This window comes from Pristiophorus japonicus, chromosome 16, assembly GCF_044704955.1.
Source record: "Pristiophorus japonicus isolate sPriJap1 chromosome 16, sPriJap1.hap1, whole genome shotgun sequence".
NCBI classification, from domain to species: Eukaryota; Metazoa; Chordata; class Chondrichthyes; family Pristiophoridae; genus Pristiophorus; species Pristiophorus japonicus.
The window spans coordinates 122228348-122246984 of NC_091992.1; the positions used below are offsets into that span (position 1 = coordinate 122228348).

Here is an 18637-nt window from a genome sequence, read left to right on the forward strand (position 1 = left end):
GGAGGACGCTCCATAGACCCTCATGGTTGACAGTGTCAAAAGCCTTTGTAAGTTGAAGAAGGCCATGTATAAGGGCTGGTGCTGTTCCCTGCATTTTCCCTGCAGCTATCGTGCTGTAAAAATCATGTTCATTGTGCTCCGTAGGGAACGAAATCTGCAGTGACTCCGGGAGGAGCTCCTCAGCCACAGGGAGAAGACGGTTGAGGAAGCCTCTAGTGACGACTTTCTCGGTGGCTGATAGTAGGAAGATTCCTCTGTAGTTGCCGCAGTCGGACTTGTCCCCGTTTTTAAAGATGGTCACGATCACTGCATTTCTGAGATCTTCCCGCATGCTCTCCTCCCTCCAGATGAGAGAGATGAGGTCATGTATTCGCGCCAACAGTGCCTCTCCGCCATAATACTGGTTTTTAAACCATGATTTTTAGTTTTGACCCCTCCTGCAGCCCCTTTATATTCATACATATTGTCTCTTCCTATCACCTTGTGGTTTACACTTACCCCAGTGCAACTCTGCTCTGTTGTCTCCTGCCTTTTGCATTCTTTCTTGGGGTCCTGTTCATCTGAACTCTCACCCACTCTAACTAGCTCAGAGCCCTCTCCTAGGTTCTGAATACTCCTCGCATTGAGGCACCGAGCTTTCGTGCTTGCCTTTTTATTACACTTTGACCCTTTAGAATTTTGCTGTACAGTGGCCCTTTTTGTTTTTTGCCTTGGGTTTCTTTTCCCTCCACTTTTACTCATCTCCTTTCTGACTTTGCTTCTGTCTCCATTTTGTGTCCCTCTATCTCCCTGCATTGGTTCTCATCTCCCTGCCATATTAGTTTAACTCCTCCCCAACAGCACTAGCAAACACTCCCCCAAGGACATTGGTTCCGGTCCTGCCCAGGTGCAGATCTTCCGGTTTGTACTGGTCCCACCTCCCCCAGAACCTGTTCCAATGCCCCAGGAATTTGAATCCCTCCCTGCTGCACCACTGCTCAAGCCACATATTCATCTGAGCTATCCTGCGATTCCTACTCTGACTAGCACGTGGCATTGGTAGCAATCCCGAGATTACTAATTTTGAGGTCCTACATTTTAATTTAGCTCCAAGCTCCTTAAATTCGTCTCGTAGGACCTCATTCCTTTTTTTACCTATATCGTTGGTACCAATGTACACCATGACAACTGGCTGTTCACCCTCCCTTTTCAGAATGTCCTGCACCCGCTCCGAGACATCCTTGATCCTTGCACCAGGGAGGCAACATACCATTCTGGAGTCTCGGTTGCGGCCGCAGAAATGCCTATCTATTCCCCATACAATTGAATCCCCTATCACTATTGCTCTCCCACTCTTTTTCCTGCCCTCCTGTGCAGCAGAGCCAGCCACGGTGCCATGAACATGGCTGCTGCTGCCCTCCCCTGATGAGTCATCCCCCTCAACAGTACTCAAAGCGGTGTGTCTGTTTTGCAGGGGGATGACCGCAGGGGACCCCTGCACTACCTTCCTTGCACTGCTCTTCTTGCTGGTCTTCCATTCCCTAGCTGGCTGTGGACCCTGCATCTGTGGTAAGACCAACTCACTACACGTGCTATTCACGTCATTCTCAGAATCGTGGATGCTCCAGAGTGAATCCACCCTCAGCTCCAATTCCGCAATGCGGACCGTCAGGAGCTGGAGGCAGATACACTTCCCACACACGTAGTCGTCAGGGACACCGGAAGTGTCCCTGAGTTCCCACATGGTACAGGAGGAGCATATCACGTGTCCGAGCTCTCCTGCCATGACTTAACCCTTAGATTAACTTAAATTGGCGACAACAATGCTAAAAGTTACTCACTGATCGAGAAGAGAAAAAAGAAAAATTACTTACCAGTCACCAGCCAATCACTTACCACGTCGACTGTGACGTCATCTTTCTATTTCTTTCTACTTCTTTTTTGCCTTCTCCCTGCAGCTGCACAAGCCTCTCGCCGACGCACCCCGACTCCTTATCTCACGGCCTTTTGTAGGCCTCCACGCACCCGGACTGTCGCCTCTCGCCGACGCTCTACCTAAATGCACGCAGCATTCTAAATAAAGTAAATGAGTTGACGGCACAAATCATTACAAATGGGTATGATTTGGTGGCCATTACAGCAACGTGGTTGCAGGGTGGCCAAGACTGGCAATTAAACATAGAGGGGTATCTGACAATTCGGAAAGATAGATAACAAGGGAAAGGAGCTGGGGCAGCTCTGTTAATAAAGGATGATATCAGGGCAGTTGTGAGAGATGATATTAGCTCTAATGAACAAAATGTTGAATCATTGTGGGTGGAGATTAGAGATAGTAAGGGGAAAAAGTCACTGGTGGGTGTAGTTTATAGGCCCCCAAATAATAACTTCACGGTGGGGCGGACAATAATCAAGGGAATAATGGAGGCATGTAAAAAAGGAATGACAGTAATCATGGGGGATTTTAACCTACATATCGATTGGTCAAATCAAATCGCATGGAGTAGCCTTGAGGAGGAATTCATAGAATGCATACAGGATTGTTTCTTAGAACAGTATGTTACAGAACCTACAAGGGAGTAAGCTATCTTAGATCTGGTCCTGTGTAATAAGACAGGAATAATAAACGATCTCCCAGTAAAAGATCCTCTCGGAATGAGTGGTCACAGTATGGTTGAATTTGTAATACAGATTGAGGGTGAGGAAGTAGTGTCTCAAACGAGCATACTATGCTTAAACAAAGGGGACTACAGTAGGATGAGGACAGATTTGGCTAAAGTAGACTGGAAACACAGACTAAACGGTGGCACAATTGAGGAACAGTGGAGGACTTTTAAGGAGCTCTTTCATAGTGCTCAACAAAAATATATTCCAGTGAAAAAGAAGGGCGGTAAGAGAAGGGATAACCAGCCATGGATAACCAAGGAAATAAAGGAGAGTATCAAATTAAAAACCAATGCATATAAGGTGGCCAAGGTTAGTGGGAAACTAGAAGATTGGGAAAATTTTAAACGACAGCAAAGAATGACTAAGAAAGCAATAAAGAAAGGAAAGATAGATTACGATAGTAAACTTGTGCAAAACATAAAAACAGATAGTAAAAGCTTTTACCGATATATAAAAGAGTGACTAAAGTAAATGTTGGTTCCTTAGAAGATGAGAAGGTGGATTTAATAATGGGAAATGTGGAAATGGCTGAGACCTTAAACAACTATTTTGCTTCGGTCTTCACAGTGGAAGACACAAAAACCATGCCAAAAATTGCTGGTCACGGGAATGTGGGAAGGGAGGACCTTGAGACAATCACTATCACTAGGGGTAGTAGTGCTGGACAGGCTAATGGGACTCAAGGTAGACAAGTCCCCTGGTCCAGATGAAATGCATCCCATGGTATTAAAAGAGATGGTGGAAGTTATAGCAGATGCATTCGTTATAATCTACCAAAATTCTCTGGACTCTGGGGAGGTACTAGCGGATTGGAAAGCAGCTAATGTAACGCCTCTGTTTACAAAAGGCAGGTAACTATAGGCTGGTTAGTTTAACATCTGTAGTGGGGAAAATACTTGAAGCTATCATTAAGGAAGAAATAGCGGGACATCTAGATAGGAATAATGCAATCAAGCAGACGCAACATGGATTCATGAAGGGGAAATCATGTTTAACTAATTTACTGGAATTCTTTGAGGATATAACGAGCATTGTGGATAGAGGTGTAGTGATGGATGTGGTGTATTTAGATTTCCAAAAGGCATTCGATAAGGTGCCACACAAAAGGTTACTGCAGAAGATAAAGGTACGCGGAGTCAGAGGAAATGTATTAGCATGGATCGAGAATTGGCTGGCGAACAGAAAGCAGAGAGTCGGGATAAATGGGTCCTTTTCGGGTTGGAAATTGGTGGTTAGTGGTGTGCCACAGGAATCGGTGCTGGGACCACAACTGTTTACAATATACATAGATGACCTGGAAGAGGGGACAGAGTGTAGTGTAACAAAATTTGCAGATGACACAAAGATTAGTGGGAAAGCGGGTTGTGCAGAGGACACAGAGAGGCTGCAAAGAGATTTAGATAGGTTAAGCGAATGGGCTAAGGTTTGGCAGATGGAATACAATGTCGGAAAATGTGAGGTCATCCACCTTGGGAAAAAAAACAGTAAAAGGGAATATTATTTGAATGGGGAGAAATTACAACATGCTGCGGTTCAGAGGGACCTGGGGGTCCTTGTGCATGAATCCCAAAAAATTAGTTTGCAGGTGCAGCAGGTAATCAGGAAGGCGAATGGAATGTTGGCCTTCATTGCGAGAGGGATGGAGTACAAAAGCAGGGACGTCCTGCTGCAACTGTATAGGGTATTGGTGAGGCCGCATCTGGAGTACTGCGTACAATTTTGGTCACCTTACTTAAGGAAGGATATACTAGCTTTGGAGGGGGTACAGAGACGATTCATTAGGCTGATTCCGGAGATGAGGGGGTTACCTTATGATGATAGATTGAGTAAACTGGGTCTTTAGTGGTTGGAGTTCAGAAGGATGAGGGGTGATCTTATAGAAACATTTAAAATAATGAAAGGGATAGACAAGATCGAGGCAGAGAGGTTGTTTCCACTGGTCGGGGAGACTAGAACTCGGGGGCACAGCCTCAAAATATGGGGGAGCCAATTTAAAACAATTTGAGAAGGAATTTCTTCTCCCAGAGGGTTGTGAATCTGTGGAATTCTCTGCCCAAGGAAGCAGTTGAGGCTAGCTCATTGAATGTATTGAAATCACAGATAGATAGATTTTTAACCAATAAGGGAATTAAGGGTTATGGGGAGCTGGCGGGTAAGTGGAGCTGAGTCCACGACCAGATCAGCTATGATCTTGTTGAATGGCGGAGCAGGCTCGAGGGGCTAGATGGCCTACTGCTGTTCCTAATTCTTATGTTCTTATGTTCTTATATACTTCAGTGCCTCAGCGGGGATTCCATCCGCTGTCGTAGCCTTGTTGTTCTTAAGCTTTCTTATGGCTTTTTCTACCTCGTGCAGTGCTGAGGTTTTACTGAGGTGGTGGCGCGTAGTATGCTGCGTGATGGAGTCGAGAACACTCGAGTCAAAGGCAGAGTCTCGATTGAGGAGATCTTCAAAATGCTCCTTCCAGCGGGCCCTGACTGCCTCAGTGTCCTTGATGAGTGTTTTCCCGTTCTTGGCCAGCAGTGGGGTGGGGCCTTGAATGTTTGAACCGTAGATGGCCTTGACTGCGATGAAGAATCCTCGCACATCATGGCTGTTGGCCAGCTGTTGTATCTCCTGTGCTTTTTTCATCCACCATCTGTTCTTTAGGTCCTGGGTTTTTTGTTGGACTTCAGCCTTAAGCCGTCTCTAATGCTGCCTTGCTGCTCCCAAGTTGGGTTGTTGTTTAAGGCTCAGGAATGCCCTTTGCTTGCGATCTATTAACTCTTGGATCGCCTGGTCACTCTCATCAAACCAGTCCTGGTGTTTCCTGGTTGAGTGACCGAGCATCTCTTCACAGGCACTGCTTATGGAGGCCTGGAAGGCAACTAAGCGCTGTGGGCATTCTGCGTCTTGGTCATCAAGGCACGCCAGGTTAGCTGTGAGGCGCTGACTGTACAGGGCTCTCTTAACTGGGTCTTAACCGGCATTGACTTTTCTGCGGCACTGCTTCTGCTGCCCCCTCCGCTTTGGGGCTATGTTGATATCAATGATGGATCAGATTAGGCGGTGGTCCGTCCAACAGTCGTCAGCTCCTTCCATGGCGCGGGTGATGTGCACATCCTTGCGATTCCTGGCTCGGACGATGACCTAGTCAAGCAGGTGCCAGTGTTTTGAGTTAGGGTGTTGCCACAATGCCTTGTATTTGTCCCTCTGGCGGAACAAGGTGTTGGTGATAACACCCATGCTGATGTAATAGATGGCAGGTCAAGTAGAGATCAGAGGAGCAATCTGTCAATGTTGTGATAGTTGCTAACAATGTGAGAGTGGCTTCCAAGGTTGTAGGAAAGACATGCAATCTTTAGACATCTAAATCTGTGCTCAAAACCGAGTCAGCAAGAGCCTTTCCCTTAGGCAGGTAATGAGATGTCATGTGGGAGTATTTATTTGGATTTTCATGCTCTGCATTAATAACATCGCTCAATGACCACTGAGCTTTCGCCTCAGGTTGACAGACATGGTTCCCGAGCTGCGTGATTCCCGTGGTCATCCAGTGAAATTCAAAAGATTTGGTTAAAATCCCTGTTAAGGGTTTCACAACAAGGGTTTAATGAGCTTAATTAGGTCGACCGACTCTGCTGTTCAGCGCGCTGGCAAAAGCACCCGAGTTAAAGCTGCGAGGAGGCAGGATGACAGCGTGTTCCAAACGTGCTCGCATTTTCTGCTACTTTTACTGCCAACCTACTCCAAACCCGCTGGCATGGCAGTGGGAAAATTCCGGCAAGCGATTCAGGTCGATTATTTTTTGGCAAGGTTAGAGATGTAACAACTTTTAAGCAAGTACAGAGGTAGGGAAAGGGTGGAGGGGAAGAAAGAACAAATGGAATGTCTGTGATAGGATGGAAGGCAGGAGAGGTGAAATGACAAAAGGGATGATAGTGCAAGGCGAAAGGTGATAGTAATGACACAAGTAAAGAAGCTAAATATGGGTCTAGAGGAGGTGTAAATGGGAATATAAGAATCATCAATAGCTGCCATCCAAAAAAATCAGGGCAGAGGTTATGATCTGGATCATAAATAATCGAAAATGTTAGGGACTGATGTGTTTTTTTTCGCCTAATTTCACTTTTGTATACTACTGTATTTTATTCCAATTAACATTGTAATTTTATTTTTGTATGGGCAGGATATGGATGAGTCCAGTCTTTTTGAACAACCCAATATTTATTGCCATTTTTCTTCTGGTATTGGAGAACCCAAGTATTTACCTGTGAGCAACTGGGCATCTCTGAATAAAATATTAATGGATGCTCTGGACAGTTACAATGAAATCAATGCTGTAATGAATTTGGTAAGTGAATTAAACAAAATACATTGAAGTAACAGGAAAATGTAATTATCTTTGGATGTGATGCTATCATTGTTATGTCCAGAATAAAGTAATGTGATTGAGTACTATAGACGTGAGTAAGTGTGACCTTAGTCTCTTTATTCGAACTCCAGAGTGTTGGTACAGCATGGGAGGCCTGTTTATATACAGTGCTCCCAAGGGATGCTGGGATCCCTTGGGACTCCAACAGATACACCCTCTGCTGGAAGTAGAATTCTGGTTACATAGGGTTGCATACATAACATCACTCCCTCCCAAAGTCACTTATTTACAGGGTGAGATGATCTGGGGCTATTCGTTCCTTAGTCGATCGTCTCAGTACAAATGCAGGTTGCAGGTGAGTTGGTTAGTTCTTCGCTGGGCTGCTGCACAGCTGGTCATGCTGGGCTGCTGGGGATGATGAGTTCAGCTTCGTGGTTAACCATGATGTCGGTTGCCACTTGTGTCTGTGTCGGAGGGTCGAAGTTGGTGGTGTCCTCTTCAGGTTGCTCGTGGCTGTCTGTGAATCGCAGTTTGGTTTGGTCCAAATGCTTTCTGCAAGTTAGTCCATTTGCGAGTTTGACCTGAAACACCCTACTCCCTTCGGCAATGACATTTGGGACCATGTCCATAGTTAAGTACAAATACAGGGTCATTGCGCAGATTTGTCACACGATATTGAAGTCAATCATGGTACATGCTTTGTTGATGCCGCCTGCCCTCGACGTTATCATGGAGATCAGGGTGGACGAGAGAGAGCCTTGTTTTGAGTGCCCTTTTCATGAGCAGCTCGGCTGGGGGAACCCGGTGAGCGAGTGGGGTCAGGTGCGGTAGCTGAGCAGGACTCGGGACAGGCGGGTCTGCAGGGAGCCTTCCGACACGCATTTCAAGCTTTGCTTGGTTTGGACTGCCCGTTCTGCCTTGCCGTTGGATGCGGGCTTGAACGGGGCAGATGTGACGTGCTTGATCTCATTGCGGGTCATGAATTCCTTGAATTCAGCGCTGGTGAAGCACAGCCTGTTGTTGCTGACAAGGACATCAGGCAGGACATGCGTGGCAAACATGGCTCATAGGTTTTCGATGGTGGCAGTGGACATGCTTACAGACATTATTACATACTCAATCCACTTTGAATAAGCATCCACAAAAACCAAAACCATTTTTGCCTAGAAACAGGCCAGCAAAGTCAACGTGGATCCGAGACCACGGTTTGGAGGGCCATGACCACAAACTTAGCAGTGCCTCCCTGGGTGCATTGCTCAGTTGAAAGCAAGTCTTGCATTGGCGCACGCAAGACTCCAAATCTGAGTCAATGCCGGGCCACCACACATGGGATATGGCTATAGCTTTCATCATTACTATGCCTGGGTGGGTACTGTGTAGGTCGTGTATGAATGTTTCCCTGCCTTTCTTGGGCAAAACCACACAATTACCCCACAAAAGACAGTCCGTCTGTGTGGACATTTCGTCTTTACGCCGCTGGAACGGCTTGATCTCTTCATGCATCTCCGCTGGGACGCTGGACCAGCTCCCATGGAGGACACAGTTTTTTACAAGGGACAGTAAAGGATCCTGGCTGGTCCAGGTCCTGATCTGGTGGGTCGTAACGGGTGACTTTTCATTTTCAAATGCATCCATCACCAAGAGCAAGTCTGCAGTCTGTGCCATTTTCACCCATGTGGTGGGCAATTGTAGCCGACTGAGGGCATCAGCGCAGTTCTCTGTGCCTGGCTTGTGGCGAATTACATAGTTATATGCAGACAGCGTGAGCACCCATCTTTGGATGAGAGTAGAGGCATTGGTATTGATACCTTTGCTCTCTGAGGATAGCGATATGAGCGGCTTAAGGTCAATTTCTAAATCGAACTTCAGCCCAAACAGATATTGATGCATTTTTTTTACCCTGTAAACGCATGCCAGAGTTTCTTTTTTAATCATGCTGTAGGCCCTTCCGGTCTTGGACAAGCTCCTGGATGCATAAGCGACCGGTTGCAATGTCCCCGATTTTGTTTGCTTGTTGTAACACACACCTGACCCCGTACGAAGACGCATTGCAAACTAGCACTAAACGTTTATAAGGATCATACAGGACACGTAGTTTGTTGGAACATAACAGATTTTGGGCTTTCTCAAAAGCTGTCTCTTGTGATTTCCTCCATACCCAGTCATCTCCCTTGCGTAGCAACATGTGTAGAGGTTCTAGCAAGGTGCTTCACTGGGTAGGAAATTACCAAAATACTTGAGGAGTCGCAGGAACGACCGCAGCTCCGTCACGTTCTGGGGTCTCGGCGCGTTCTTGATGGCCTCCGTCCTGGCGTCGGTGGGTCTGATGCCGTCTGCCACGATTCCTCTCCCTAAGAACTCGATCTCTGGCACCAGGAAAACAGACTTCAAGCATTTCAACCTGGGTCCCACACGATCTAGCCGACTTAGAACTTCTTCCAGGTTCTGTAAGTGTTCGATGGTGTCCCGACCTGTGACCAGTATGTCCTCCTGGTAAACCACGGAGTGCGGAACCGACTTTAGCAGACTCTCCATGTTCCTTTGAAAAATGGCCGTGGCCGATCGAATCCCAAACGGACATCTATTGCAGATGAACAGACCTTTGTGCGTGTTGATGCAGGTGAGACCTTTTGAAGATTCCGCCAGCTCCTGCGTCATGTAGGCCGAGGTCAGGTCCAACTTGGTGAATGTTTTTCCTCCAGCCAGCGTCGCAAATAGGCCATCTGCCTTGGGTAGCGGGTACTGGTTCTGCAGCGAAAAACAGTTCATCGTTACTTTATAGTCCCCGCAAATTCTGACCATGCCATCGCCCTTGAGAAACGGAACAATCAGACTCGCCCACTCGTTGAACTCCACCAGCGCGATGATGCCTTTTGTTGCAGCCTGTTGAGCTCGATCTCCACTTCCTCTTGCATCATATATGGCACTGCCCATGCCTTGCAGTGGGTGGGTCATGTACCAGGAATCAAGTGGATCTGCACCTTCGCCCCCGAGAAACTTCCGATGCCTGGCTCAAACAACAACGGAAACTTGCTCAGAACCTGGGTACATGAGGTGTCGTTGACAGACAAAAGCGCTTGGATGTCATCCCAGTTCCAGCGGATTTTTCCAGCCAGCTTCTGCCGAGCAGTGTGGGGCCATCTGGTACTATCCAAGGTGGTAGTTCGTGCACTGCTCCATCAGAGGAGACTTTTACTGCTGCGTTGCCAATTACAGGGATCAGCTCTTTAGTATAAGTTCTCAGCTTGGTGTGAATGGGGTTCAGCTTGGGCCTGTGTGCCGTGTTGCACCACAGCCTGTCGAAGGCCTTTTTGCTCATGATGGACTGACATAAGAACATAAGAATTAGGAACAGAAGTAGGCCATCTAGCCCCTTGAGCCTGCTCCGCCATTCAACAAGATCATGGCTGATCTGGCCGTGGACTCAGCTCCACTTACCCGCCCGCTCCCCATAACCCTTAATTCCCTTATTGGTTAAAAATCTATCTCTCTGTGATTTGAATACATTCAATGAGCTAACCTCAACTGCTTCCTTGGGCAGAGAATTCCACAGATTCACAATCCTCTGGGAGAAGAAATTCCTTCTCAACTCGGTTTTAAATTGGCTCCCACGTATTTTGAGGCTGTGCCCCCTAGTTCTAGTCTCCCCGACCAATGGAAACCATCTCTCTGCCTCTATTTTGTCTATCCGTTTCATTATTTTAAATGTTTTTATAAGATCACCCCTCATCCTTCTGAACTCCAACCAGTAAAGACCCAGTCTACTCAATTTATCATCATAAGGTAACCCCCTCATCTCTGGAATCAGCCTATTGAATCGTCTCTGTACCCCCTCCAAAGCTAGTATATCCTTCCTTAAGTAAGGTGACCAAAACTGCACGCAGTACTCCAGGTGCGGCCTCACCAATACCCTGTACAATTGCAGCAGGACCTCCCTGCTTTTGTACTCCATCCCTCTCGCAATGAAGGCCAGCATTCCATTCGTCTTCCTGATTACCTGCTGCACCTGCAAACTAACTTTTTGGGATTCATGCACAAGGACCGGAGGAGGCGGGGGTCCCCGATGGAGGGCACTCTACGCAGGGGTCCTCCCACTATTCATCGGGGACTTGGCCTGGAGGGTGGTGCACGGAGCAGTGCCGTGCAACAAATTTTTAAGCCGGTTCACGGACTCCCAGGCCGCCTGCAATTTCTGCGGTCTGGAGGAGTCCGTGTTCCATGTTTTTATGGAGTGCACGAGGTTGCAGCCCCTGTTCCATTATTTGAAGGGGCTGCTCCTGAAATTCTGGCTGCACTTCAGTCCCACTCTCCTGATCTTTGGGCACCCTGTGCGGAGGGGAGCGGGTAGGTCCGAAGGCCTCCTCGTAGTACTGCTCCTGGGCACGGCCAAGGGTGCCATCAGCCGGTCCAGGCAGCGGGCGGTCGAGGGGGTCGTTCAACCTGACTGCCTGCCTCTCTTCCGCTCTTACATCCGGTCCAGGGTGTCCTTGGAGATGGAGCACGCGGTGTCCACCGGTACGCTCGCGGCCTTCCGCGAGAGGTGGGCACCGGAGGGACTGGAGTGCATCATCACGCCCGGCAACCAAATTTTAATTTGATTTTACGTTTTAAAGTTAATTTGTTTTAATTGCCGGTGCTTTTAGTGTCCCCTTCCCTTTTATAGGGGGCACTGGGGAAAAATTGTGATTTTAGTGCCCAAAAAAAAAAAAAAAAAAAAAAAAGGGGGAAAAAAAAGGGCCTTGTAAATGTCTGGAGTGTCACCCAGGTCGGGTGGCACCGTTTAATGTTTTATGTTTTCACAGATAAACTCAAAAGAGTTTCATGCACAAGGACCTCCAGGTCCCTCTGAACCGCAGCATGTTGTAATTTCTCCCCATTCAAATAATATTCCCTTTTACTGTTTTTTTTTTCCCAAGGTGAATGACCTCACATTTTCTGACATTATATTCCATCTGTCAAACCTTAGCCCATACGCTTAACCTATCTAAATCTCTTTGCAGCCTCTCTGTGTCCTCTACACAACCCGCTTTCCCACTATTCTTTGTGTCATCTGCAAATTTTTTTACACTACACTCTGTCCCCTCTTCCAGGTCATCTATGTATATTGTAAACAGTTGTGGTCCCAGCGCCGATTCCTGTGGCACACCACTAACCACCGATTTCCAACCCGAAAAGGACCCATTTTTCCCGACTCTCTGCTTTCTGTTAGCCAGCCAATTCTCGATCCATGCTAATACATTTCCTCTGACTCCACGTATCTTTATCTTAGAAACATAGAAACATAGAAAATAGGTGCAGGAGTAGGCCATTCGGCCCTTCTAGCCTGCACCGCCATTCAATGAGTTCATGGCTGAACATGCAACTTCAGTACCCCATTCCTGCTTTCTCACCATACCCCTTGATTCCCCTAGTTGTAAGGACTTCATCTAACTCCTTTTTGAATATATTTAGTGAATTGGCCTCAACAACTTTCTGTGGTAGAGAATTCCACAGGTTCACCACTCTCTGGGTGAAGAAATTCCTCCTCATCTCGGTCCTAAATGGCTTCCCCCTTATCCTTAGACTGTGACCCCTGGTTCTGGACTTCCCCAACATTGGGAATATTCTTCCTGCATCTAACCTGTCTAACCCCGTCAGAATTTTAAACGTTTCTATGAGGTCCCCTCTCATTCTTCTGAACTCCAGTGAATACAAGCCCAGTTGATCCAGTCTTTCTTGATAGGTCAGTCCCGCCATCCCGGGAATCAGTCTGGTGAACCTTCGCTGCACTCCCTCAATAGCAAGAATGTCCTTCCTCAGGTTAGGAGACCAAAACTGTACACAATACTCCAGGTGTGGCCTCACCAAGGCCCTGTACAATTGTAGCAACACCTCCCTGCCCTTGTACTCAAATCCCCTCGCTATGAAGGCCAACATGCCATTTGCTTTCTTAACCGCCTGCTGTACCTGCATGCCAACCTTCAATGACTGATGTACCATGACACCCAGGTCTCGTTGCACTTCCCCTTTTCCTAATCTGTCACCATGCAGATAATAGTCTGTGTCTCTGTTTTTACCACCAAAATGGATAACCTCACATTTATCCACATTATACTTCATCTACCATGCATTTGCCCACTCACCTAACCTATCCAAGTCACTCTGCAGCCTCATAGCATCCTCCTCGCAGCTCACACTGCCACCCAATTTAGTGTCATCCGCAAATTTGGAGATGCTACATTTAATCCCCTCGTCCAAATCATTAATGTACAATGTAAACAGCTGGGGCCCCAGCACAGAACCTTGCGGTACCCCACTAGTCACTGCCTGCCATTCTGAAAAGTCCCCATTTGCTCCTACTCTTTGCTTCCTGTCTGACAACCAGTTCTCAATCCATGTCAGCACACTACCCCCAATCCCATGTGCTTTAACTTTGCACCTTAATCTCTTGTGTGGGACCTTGTCGAAAGCCTTCTGAAAGTCCAAATATACCACATCAACTGGTTCTCCCTTGTCCACTCTACTGGAAACATCCTCAAAAAATTCCAGAAGATTTGTCAAGCATGATTTCCCTTTCACAAATCCATGCTGACTTGGACCTATCATATTACCTCTTTCCAAATGCACTGCTATGACATCCTTAATAATTGATTCCATCATTTTACCCACTACCGATGTCAGGCTGACCGGTCTGTAATTCCTTGTTTTCTCTCTCCCTCCTTTTTTAAAAAGTGGGGTTACATTGGCTACCCTCCATTCCATAGGAACTGATCCAGAGTCAATGGAATGTTGGAAAATGACTGTCAATGCATCCACTATTTCCAAGGCCACCTCCTTAAGTACTCTGGGATGCAGTCCATCAGGCCCTGGGGATTTATCGGCCTTCAATCCCATCAATTTCCCCAACACAATTTCCCGACTAATAAGGATTTCCCTTAGTTCCTCCTCCTTACTAGACCCCCCGACCCCTTTTATATCCGGAAGGTTGTTTGTGTCCTCCTCAGTGAATACCGAACCAAAGTACTTGTTCAATTGGTCCGCCATTTCTTTGTTCCCCGTTATGACTTCCCCTGATTCTGACTGCAGGGGACCTATGTTTGTCTTTACTAACCTTTTTCTCTTTACATATCTATAGAAACTTTTGCAATCCGTCTTAATGTTCCCTGCAAGTTTCTTCTTGTACTCCATTTTCCCTGCCCTAATCAAACCCTTTGTCCTCCTCTGCTGAGTTCTAAATTTCTCCCAGTCCCCGGGTTCGCTGCTATTTCTGGCCAATTTGTATGCCACTTCCTTGGCTTTAATGCTATCCCTGATTTCCCTTGATAGCCACGGTTGAGCCACCTTCCCTTTTTTATTTTTACGACAGACAGGAATGTACAATTGTTGTAGTTCATCCATGCGGTCTCTAAATGTCTGCCATTGCCCATCCATAGTCAACCCCTTCAGTATCATTCGCCAATCTATCCTAGCCAATTCACGCCTCATACCTTCAAAGTTACCCTTCTTTAAGTTCTGGACCATGGTCTCTGAATTAACTATTTCATTCTCCATCCTAATGCAGAATTCCACCATATTATGGTCACTCTTCCCCAAGGGGCCTCGCACAACGAGATTGCTAATTAATCCTCTCTCATTACACAACACCCAGTCTAAGATGGCCTCCCCCCTAGTTGGTTCCTCGACATATTGGTCTAAAAAACCATCCCTTATGCACTCCAGGAAATCCTCCTCTACCGTATTGCTTCCAGTTTGGTTAACCCAATCTATGTGCATATTAAAGTCACCCATTATAACTGCTGCACCTTTATTGCACGCACCCCTAATTTCATGTTTGATGCCCTCCCCAACATCACTACTACTGTTTGGAGGTCTGTACACAACTCCCACTAACGTTTTTTGTCCTTTGGTATTCTGCAGCTCTACCCATATAGATTCCACATCATCCAAGCTAATGTCCTTCCGAACTATTGTCTTAATTTGCTCCTTAACCAGCAATGCTACCCCACCTCCTTTTCCTTTTATTCTATGTTTCCTGAATGTTGAATACCCCTGGATGTTGAGTTCCCAGCCCTGATCATCCTGGAGCCACGTCTCCGTAATCCCAATCACATCATATTTGTTAACATCTATTTGCACAGTTAATTCATCCACTTTATTGCGGATACTCCTTGCATTAAGACACAAAGCCTTCAGGCTTGTTCTTTTAACACCCTTTGTCCTTTTAGAATTTTGCTGTACAGTGGCCCTTTTTGTTCTTTGCCTTGGGTTTCTCTGCCCTCCACTTTTCCTCATCTCCTTTCTGTCTTTTGCTTTTGCCTCCTTTTTGTTTCCCTCTGTCTCCTTGCATTGGTTCCCATCCCCCTGCCATATCAGTTTAAATCCTCCCCAACAGCACTAGCAAACACTCCCCCTAGGACATTGGTTCCGGTCCTGCCCAGGTGTAGACCATCCGGTTTGTACTGGTCCCACCTCCCCCAGAACCGGTTCCAATGCCCCAGGAATTTGAATCCCTCCCTGTTGCACCACTGCTCAAGCCACGTATTCATCTGCGCTATCCTGCGATTCCTACTCTGACTATCACGTGGCACTGGTAGCAATCCCGAGATTACTACTTTTGAGGTCCTACATTTTCTGCAGTAACCTTTTCTGTGGCACCTTATCGAATGCCTTTTGAAAATCTAAATACACCACATCCATCGGTACACCTCCATCCACCATGCTCGTTATATCCTCAAAGAATTCCAGTAAATTAGTTAGACATGATTTCCCCTTCATGAATCCATGTTGCGTCTGCTTGATTGCACTATTCCTATCTAGATGTCCCGTTATTTCTTCCTTAATGATAGCTTCAAGCATTTTCCCCACTACAGATGTTAAACTAACCGGGCTACAGTTACCTGCCTTTTGTCTGCCCCCTTTTTTAAACAGAGGCGTTACATTAGCTGCTTTCCAATCCGCTGGTACCTCCCCAGAGTCCAGAGAATTTTGGTAGATTATAACGAATGCATCTGCTATAACTTCCGCCATCTCTTTTAATACCCTGGGATGCATTTCATCAGGACCAGGGGACTTGTCTACCTTGAGTCCCATTAGCCTGTCCAGCACTACCCCACTAGTGATAGTGATTATCTCAAGGTCCTCCCTTCCCACATTCCCATGACCAGCAATTTTTGGCATGGTTTTTGTGTCTTCCACTGTGAAGACCGAAGCAAAATAGTTGTTTAAGGTCTCAGCCATTTCCACATTTCCCATTATTAAATCTCCCTTCTCATCTTCTAAGGGACCAACATTTACTTTAGTCACTCTTTTCCGTTTTATATATCGATAAAAGCTTTTACTATCTGTTTTTATGTTTTGCGCAAGTTTACTTTCGTAATCTAACTTTCCTTTCTTTATTGCTTTCTTAGTCATTCTTTGCTGTCATTTAACATTTTCCCAATCTTCTAGTTTCCCACTAACCTTGGCCACCTTATACGCATTGGTTTTTAATTTGATACTCTCCTTTATTTCCTTGGTTATCCACGGCTGGTTATCCCTTCTCTTACCGCCCTTCTTTTTCACTGGAATATATTTTTGTTGAGCACTATGAAAGAGCTCCTTAAAAGTCCTCCACTGTTCCTCAATTGTGCCACTGTTTAGTCTGTGTTCTCAGTGTACTTTAGCCAACTCTGCCCTCATCCCACTGTAGTCCCCTTTGTTTAAGCATAGTACGCTCGTTTAAGACACTACTTCCTCACCTTCAATCTGTATTACAAATTCAACCATACTGTGATCACTCATTCCAAGAGGATCTTTTACTAGGAGATCGTTTATTATTCCTGTCTCATTACACAGGACCAGATCTAAGATAGCTTGCTCCCTTGTAGGTTCTGTAACATACTGTTCTAAGAAACAATCCCGTATGCATTCTATGAATTCCTCCTCAAGGCTACCCCGTGCGATTTGATTTGACCAATCGATATGTAGGTTAAAATCCCTAATGATTACTGCCGTTCCTTTTTCACATGCCTCCATTATTCCCTTGATTATTATCCACCCCACCGTGAAGTTATTATTTGGGGGCCTATAAACTACGCCCACCAGTGACTTTTTCCCCTTACTATCTATAATCTCCACCCACAATGATTCAACATTTTGTTCATTAATGCCAATATCGTCTCTCACAACTGCCCTGATAACATCCTTTATTAACAGAGCTACCCCACCTCCTTTCCCTTCTTGTCTATCCTTCCGAATTGTCAGATACCCCTGTATGTTTAAATCCCAATCTTGGCCACCCTGCAACCACGTTGCTGTAACGGCCACCAAATCATGCCCATTTGTAATGATTTGTGCCGTCAACTCATTTACTTTATTTCTTTAGGTAGAGTGTTTTAATACGAGTTTTTAAACCATGATTTTTAGTTTTGACCCCTCCTACAGCCCCTTTATATTCATACATATTGTCCCTTCCTATCACCTTGTGGTTTACACTTACCCCAATGCTACTCTGCTCTGTTGCCTCCTGCCTTTTGCATTCTTTCTTGGGGTCCTGTTCATCTGAGCTCTCACCCACTCTAACTAGCTGAAAGCCCTCTCCTGGGTTCCGAATACTCCTCGCATTGAGGCACTGAGCTTTCAGGCTTGCCTTTTTATTACACTTTGAACCTTTAGAATTTTGCTGTACAGTGGCCCTTTTTGTCTTTTGCCTTGGGTTTCTCTGCCCTCTACTTTTACTCATCTCCTTTCTGTCTTTTGCTTCTGTCTCCATTTTTCCCTCTGTCTTCCTGCATTGGTTCCCATCCCCCTGCCATATTAGTTTAACTCCTCCCCAACAGCACTAGCAAACACTCCCCCGAGGACATTGGTTCCGGTCCTGCCGAGGTGCAGATCGTCCGGTTTGTACTGGTCCCACCTCCCCCAGAACCGGTTCCAATGCCCCAGGAATTTGAATCTCTCCCTGCTGCACCACTGCTCAAGCCACGTATTCATCTGAACTATTCTGCGATTCCTACTCTGACTAGCACGTGGCACTGGTAGCAATCCCGAGATTACTACTTTTGGGGTCCTACTTTTTAATTTAGCTCCTAGCTCCTTAAATTCGTCTCGTAGGATCTCATCCCTTTTTTTACCTATATCGTTGGTGCCAATGTGCACCACGACAACTGGCTGTTCACCTTCCCTTTTCAGAATGTCCTGCACCCGCTCCGAGACATCCTTGACCCTTGCCCCAGGGAGGCAACATACCATCCTGGAGTCTCGGTTGCGGCCGCAGAAACGCCTATCTATTGCCCTTACAATTGAATCCCCTATCACTATCGCTCTCCCACTCTTTTTCCTGCCCTCCTGTGCAGCAGAGCCAGCCACGGTGCCATGAACTTGGCTGCTGCTGCCCTCCCCTGATGAGTCATCCCCCTCAACAGTACTCAAAGCGGTGTATCTGTTTTGCAGGGGGATGACCACAGGGGACCCCTGCACTACCTTCCTTGCACTGCTCTTCCTGTTGGTCACCCATTCCCTATCTGGCTGTGGACCCTTTACCTGTGGTAAGATCAATTCGCTAAACATGCTACTCACGTCATTCTCAGCATCGTGGATGCTCCAGAGTGAATTTACCCTCAGCTCCAATTCCGCAACACGGTCTGTCAGGAGCTGGAGGCGGATACACTTCCCGCACACGTAGTT

At 46.5% G+C, this 18637-nt stretch overlaps 1 protein-coding gene across 1 annotated transcript in view; it reads left to right on the top strand.

Annotated features, from left to right (window-relative positions):
• The window catches only part of LOC139226779 (dynein axonemal heavy chain 17-like), a 1002254-nt gene that overhangs the window by 810662 nt on the left and 172955 nt on the right, over positions 1-18637 (top strand). Inside the window, exon 53 of the mRNA XM_070857781.1 lies at positions 6809-6973. Coding sequence (XP_070713882.1) covers positions 6809-6973 — 165 coding nt within the window. The remainder of the gene's footprint in view (positions 1-6808; positions 6974-18637) is intronic.